Source organism: Triticum dicoccoides, chromosome 2A (assembly GCF_002162155.2).
Source record: "Triticum dicoccoides isolate Atlit2015 ecotype Zavitan chromosome 2A, WEW_v2.0, whole genome shotgun sequence".
Taxonomy (NCBI): domain Eukaryota; kingdom Viridiplantae; phylum Streptophyta; class Magnoliopsida; order Poales; family Poaceae; genus Triticum; species Triticum dicoccoides.
The window spans coordinates 105,124,929-105,132,167 of NC_041382.1; the positions used below are offsets into that span (position 1 = coordinate 105,124,929).

General features: G+C 47.5%; 1 protein-coding gene across 1 annotated transcript; it reads left to right on the forward strand.

Moving 5' to 3' along the window:
* Positions 1 to 1,617: 1,617 nt before the first annotated feature.
* Positions 1,618 to 2,055, forward strand: LOC119359104 (glucose-6-phosphate isomerase, cytosolic-like). The gene has a single exon (XM_037625434.1). The coding sequence runs from the start codon at positions 1,618 to 1,620 to the stop codon at positions 1,999 to 2,001; it is 384 nt and encodes a 127-aa protein (XP_037481331.1). The 3' UTR covers positions 2,002 to 2,055.
* Positions 2,056 to 7,239: the final 5,184 nt, after the last annotated feature.

Sequence of the window (7,239 nt, forward strand, 5' to 3'; positions counted from 1 at the left end):
CATCGACAAAGGAGTTATATTGTTTCAATATCAAGCAATCAGAGCGACAAAATACGAGATTTGTCCAAAGTCAAAGCAGTTAGGATTAGGGTCTGTTCATTGTGACCGTCTGGCGGTTCATCTAATCACTTTGATCCGCCGAGATTGATTGGAGTTTTTCCTCTGAAATTAGGATCAACAGGATCTAGTCTGCTCACGTGGGATGAGTGCTAGTTCAATTTTCTGAATTGTTATCTCGGATAGCTATACATATGTGGAGGCGGGTTGTACAAGGAAAGATAAGACGAGATGTCCAAATCTACAGTGTTGCACACAAGAAGGAAAGAAAAAAAGGGCGTGGGGTGGCCAAGTCAATCACGGTCCGGTTTGGATGGGATCATGGGCATAGGCTCGTTCTACTGCCGCGGCCCTATGCCCGTACTGTGGCCATTATTGCACCCCGGGCCTCTGGCACCAGGATGGCCTGCCTGTACTGCCTCTGTCAGTCGCGTTCTGCCTGTACTGCTATCATAACCCGCCGCAACTGTGGTTTGCTGCATGTCCGGCGCCAGGCCACTGACCCGCCGGTGCCGTGTCTTGCTGAATCGCCAGCTTCTAGCCGCCCCTTCTGCCGCGGATTGGCTCCGCCTCTCGCACTTTGTCGACCCGTCGCGATCTTCCTCCGCTTTAAGTCACCGTTCCTCTGAGCCGCTGCGTCTGCCATGGTCTAATCGCCACTGAGTCTTCGACCTCGACGGAGCTGACTCGCCATTCCCGAGCCGCCGACCTCATTCTCAGAGCCGCCCGGCGCCTTACGCCTCTGCAGCCATTTCACGCTTGTTGAGCAGCCCGGTAAGCCACCGCTCTGACGCAAACCACTGCCGCGACCTTACCTTCAGTCACCGAGGTGCGCGGTAGTCACGACTCATCAAACCGCCCCGACAGGAATCACCACAGAGTGACTCGCCTTGCACCTGCGGACGAAGCGGAGCTGCCGTGGCCAGGCCACGCCGCTTCCGATTCACCTCGCCACCTCATCCATCGCGGCTTTGAAACGGCCTCGCGCTTTGACTGCGCGCGTCGAGTTGTATTTGCCTTCTCCGCTGTTGAATCGCTGGCCTCGAGCTGCCAACTCGCCCGACCCCGCCGCTGGGTTACCTTTGCCGGTCTCGCTTCAAGCACGGCCCTGCATCGAGTTTTCTCTCCCACGCCGCAGCTCCCGTTTCACCTGTGGACGTCGGCCGCCCCTATGCCTCGCTGCCGGGCCACTGCGCCCGCACGTCCCTCCGCTTCTGAACCGCCACAACGCCGCCGCTGCTGTTGTCTTGAAATGCCACACATCAACCCGCCGTTGCGGCGTGAGCCACCTCTGCCATGACCCGTATCGCTGGGGTTGGAGAAGTTTCGTAAGCCGTCGCCTCCGCCGCTGCTGCAGCCATCCGGGCCACCCCGTTGAATCGCAGAATGCCTTCGCCGGGTCCGCCATGGCCCGCCGTCGCCGGGTCACCCCGCTTCTATTCTCTTCCTGGCTATTCCCCTGCCCGTATTCCACCACCTATCTGTCATCTCCTCCGTGACCGCACCCCGTTCTCCGGCAGCCCGCCGTCGACATCCTCCAGGGTCCGCCCGGCATCGGCCATGGCGTCGCCGGTGCTCATCTCTGACACCGACCAGTGGAAAGCCCTCCAGGCGCACGTCGGCGCGATCCACAAGACGCACCTGCGCGATCTCATGACGGACATCGACCGATGCAAGGCAATGACGGCGGAATTTGAAGGCGTCTTCCTGGACTACTCGAGGCAGCAGGCCACCACCGAGACCATCGACAAGCTCTTCAAGCTGGCGGAGGCCGCAAAGCTCAAGGAGAAGATCGACAAGCTCTTCAAGACTTTCAGAACTGGCTCATGGATTGGGGCAACTGGGAAACCATTGACAAATGTTGTCTCAGTTGGGATTGGTGGTAGCTTACTTGGACCTCTGTTTGTGCATACGACTCTCCAGACTGACCCGGAAGCAGCATAATGTGCCAAGGGCCGACAACTGAGATTTCTTGCAAATGTTGATCCTGTTGATGTTGCAGGAGCATCAAAGATTTAGATCTTGCAACAACTCTTGTTGTGGTTGTCTCAAAGACCTTCATGACAGCCGAAACAATGTTAAATGCCCGGACTATCAAGGAGTGGATTGTCTCTTCTCTTGGGTCAAGGATTCATTATAGAACTGGTGCCATGCTATATCTATGAAGTGTGCGTTGGCATCATCACACACTGGTGTCTGTGCCCACTTGTTGAATGGGTGTGCGCAAGCCGCCGCCCGTGCAGCTCAATCTACATCAACTCGGCGGGACCGCGCCCGCGATTGACTCACCGTTCGCATGGCTTACCGCGCCGATGATTGATTCACCCGCTAGTGCTGGCTTAAAATGCCGCGGCCGGCTCATTTTTCTACTCCTGCGGTCAACTCACCCATGATTGATTTCAGCTTCACCATGGTGATCATCAACCCCGCGGTGGGTATTAACCGGCCTAACATATCAGGTGAAATCCAATATATTTTTATATTATATATTGCTTTCTTTACAAGAGCAATTACTCTGGGTTGCAAAAGTTACTTAATGCAGGACCCTAAACCGCCATATTGGTGCGAATTTAAAGGCCATCAGAAAATTTTCGGCTTAAAAAGAAGGATTCCGGTTTAAAATCCGGCGCAAGGGAAAGCTATCTCCCACAAAGCTTTGAAGCTCTCAGTATCCGGTTTAACAAGTTCTGGTTCAACAAGAGTAATCTCTCGCAAGTTCGAGTTCTCAGAAAAAATTAAAGGGACCAAAGAGAGTCTGCTGCACAGCACAACTCAAACATAGGTACCCTTTGAGCACGGCTCACAGTATCATTTGGGGGCTTGGTCGTATTCGAACCATACCTACACCTCTTGATCCGGCTATCAAGCCAATATTATCATAAGGGGCCAAAGAGAGTTTGCTACACAGCACAGCTCAAACATGGGTATCCCTTGAGCACAGCTCACAATATCACGTGGGGGCTATGTTCGAGCCATAGTCACACCTCTTGATAGGCTTAAAGCCACCAGGGAAATCACTTGGGGGCTCTGGTCGTATCCGAACCATAGCTTAAACCCTCTTGATCAACATAAGGGCACCAGGGAAATCACTTGGGGCTTGGTCGTATCCGAACCATAGCTACACCTCTTGATAGGCTTAAGGCCACCAGGGAAATCACTTGGGGGCTATGGGTTCGAACCATAGTTGTACCTCTTGATAGGCATAAGGGCACCAGGGAAATCACTTGGGGGCTTGGTCGTATTCGAACCATAGCTACACTTCTTGATCGGCGCAATGCCACAATTATGATTATATGGGGGCTCTGGTCGTATCGGAACCATCGCTTAAACCCTCTTGATCATACATATGCATCATCATATATTGTGTCATACGTTGCGTTATAATTACATCATCATAGCATGTATCATATGTGCATGGATATACTGGCTTATATGGCAGGAACCGGTTTTCAAACCAGGTTATATTATTCAAAATCTTTAATAGCCAACACAGCTGGATTTTATTATGGTTATCAATAACCAGTATTATGATTAAGGTTTTCAAAGTCGCTTTAGCGCAATGACTATTATATTATCAATGGATATGATTTATTCTACAATTGAAGGAATAGTCCCGAGTCGCTGCAGGCTTACGACCCGACACTTGGGGGCTACATTATTCAAGTTGGGATTACATTAAATACACAAGTCTCATGTCGCTGCAAGCATGCACCATGACACTTGGGGGCTAATGCAAAGTCATTGTTTGCTCACTTATTGAAGACCCGACTCATCACGTCGTAATGATCCGGCCCTTGGGGGCTACCAATTGCTCTTGTCAACAATTCAAGGTACACAAATTTTCATCTATTATTGAAGGATCCGCTGCTCAGTTGGTAAAGCACAAAGCTCTCAACCTTGTGGACGTGGGTTCAAGCCCCATGAGGGGGGTTACATTGTATAATGTTATTCTCAATGAAGTATATATAAAGCCCCAGCTCAATATTATCTTACTGAGCTGACCCTTGGGGGCTACACGTTGCTGTTCAAGTCTACATGATCATATCTATAAAGTCCCTGCTCTTTATTGCATAATGACCCGACCCTTGGGGGCTACACTGGTTGAAGTTTTTATGAGAATCAGGCAATTACAAGTCCCAGGTTGCTGCAAGCATGACAACCCAGTACTTGGGGGCTACATATGTGGAATATTCAGTTTTGATTAGTGACTGAGATGAACAATTTGGATTTCTTCAAGCTTGTGACATTCATATTGAAGCAAGTCTTAAGCTGTTGCTATGCTACCTTCTTAAGACTTGGGGCTACAAGTGATAGGCATATAAGAGGTATATTTTCAAGCTTGATGTTAACTACAACTATGACCCGGTGCCATCAATATTTGTAAACCAGCAATGATAAACCAGAGAGTTATACATTCTTAAACCGGCTGAAGATCAGATGAGTATTTCAAAGACCAATATTTTTGTTAAGCATTGGGAGCTGAGTCAAAGGAGTTATTCTTCACAATATTTATCCGTGACAAGCCAAAGTTAGCAAATTGATTGTGAAGCTGGCCCATTGACCCGGATCTTCTAGAAGAAGGAAGTGACAAGGACTTAAGGATGATCAGGATCAGTTTAACATGGATAAATCCAAATTAAACTGGGGGCTAATGTCGGGAATATACCCCACGGTATGATCCGGACGGAGTTATAACCCGACTGGGACTTAGTAAACCGGCATGTGTTAAAGTAGGTGGTAAACCGGCATGTGTTAAGGCAGGTGGTAAGCCGGTTGGTGTTAAGTCAGACGGTAAACCGACAGGTTGTTAAACCGGCTGGCAGTTAAGACAGACAGGTAAACAGGCAATTAACCCAGACGGTAAACCGGTCGGTTGTTAAACCGGCTGACAGTTAAGACAAGAGTTAAGTCAGATGATAACTCAGCAGGCATTCTTAAACCGACAGACCATCTTAAACCGGCACCAGTTAACTCCCGGTAGGTAGTGGTAACTGGGTTGCCAGGAGTTATGAAGCCCGAGACATTATGAAGCCCGAGACGTTATGAAGCCCAAGATGTTAAGAAGCCCAAGAAGAGAAGTCATAATAGTTAAGTCTTAAGTCCGAGTTGGACTCTACATGTAAACCGCCCCTTCAACATATATAAGGAGAGGCAGGGCTCCCCAAAGAGGGACAAGTAAGAAGAAACAATCTTAAAGGGTCAGGGTTAACTGGGAGAGCCGGTTTATGGTGACTTCCCCATGATCACAATGAGACCTAGCCACAAAAAGCATGTAGGGTTGTTACCGGATGATGTTTCCCGGGGCCCGAAGCTGTCTAAACCCTTGTCTTGCGTTGCGTCTCTCGATTCCACTCAACCCCTCTCAAGCTACCACATAGATGCGTTGGCCTCACGACTAAGTCCTCACACTAAGGACATCTGCCGTGACAATTCCACGACACTATGGGTTCGGGAGGCAGGCAGACATGACCAAGACATCTCTCTGGTCAATAACCAATAGCGGGATCTGGATACCCATGTTGGCTCCTACATGTTCCACGATGATCTTATCGGATGAACCACGATGTCGAGGATTCAATCAATCCCGTATACAATTCCCTTTGTCTACCGGTATGATACTTGCCCGAGATTCGATCGTCGGTATCCCTATACCTTGTTCAATCTCGTTACCGGCAAGTCTCTTTTACTCGATCCGTAACACATCATCCCGTGATCAACTCCTTGATTACATTGAGCTCATTATGATGATGTCCTACCGAGTGGGCCCAGAGATACCTCTCCGTCACACGGAGCGACAAATCCCAGTCTTGATTCGTGCCAACCCAACAGACACTTTCGGAGATACCCGTAGTGCACCTTTATAGCCACCTAGTTACGTTGTGACATTTGGCACACCCAAAGCATTCCTACGGTATCCGGGAGTTGCACAATCTCATGGTCTAAGGAAATGATACTTGACATTAGAAAAGCTTTAGCAGATGAACTACACGATCTTGTGCTATGCTTAGGATTGGGTCTTGTCCATCACATCATTCTCCTAATTAATGATGTGATCCCGTTATCAATGACATCCATTGTCCATGGTCAGGAAACCATAACCATCTATTGATCAACGAGCTAGTCAACTAGAGGCTCACTAGGTACATGTTGTGGTCTATGTATTCACACATGTATTACGATTTCCGGATAACACAATTATAACATGAACAATAGACAATTATCATGAACAAGTAAATATAATAATAACCATTTTATTATTGCCTCTAGGGCATATTTTCAATAGTTCCTTACTCCACCCATGAAGGGACTTCATAAGAATGTCCAACTTATTTACCACATCTCCTAGGTCACTGACTTTTATTCCAACAAAATTCAATTTGATCTTTCAGCGCTCCAGCCTCTCTCTCCCAGTACGCTTCATATTTCAGATTTTTAATAAGCATCCCGGGATGAGGAACACCCATCACCTATATAAGAAGAGGACAATGATTTGACCTTGAGCTGATAATATGTGAGACCGTGCAATTAGGGAACATGGAGGACCACTGAGGACAAGCCACCGCACGGTCAAGACGCACTTTCACATATTTGTGACCTTTCTGCTTGTTATTTTAAGTCGAAGGAACACCGGAAAATCCCAAATCAAATAAATTGCAATTAGATAAAACCTCATGAAAATTTGCCATAAGTTTGTCCGACCACTTGTTACGAGAAAAATGCTCATTCTGCCACATAGCTTCGTTAAAATCACCAACCATAAACCATGGTCCAGTCCCAAGCGGTTTAATACGCCTTAACAATTGCCACATCACATACCTTTGGCTCGCCTTTGGTTCACCATAGACAAAGGTACTTCTCCACTTGCTGCCATCTTCTTTGCAAATGTACATATCAATAAAATGTTCACCATATTTGTTCAGTTGCAGAGTGTAAAGTGAAGGAAATATGCCCTAGAGGCAATAATAAAGTTGTTTTTTATATTTCCTTATGTCATGATAAATGTTTATTATTCATGCTAGAATTGTATTAACCGAAAACTTAGTACATGTGTGAATACATAGACAAACAGAGTGTCACTAGTATGCCTCTACTAGACTAGCTGGTTGAATCAATGATGATTATGTTTCCTAACCATAGACATGAGTTGTCATTTGATTAACGGGATCACATCATTAGAGAATG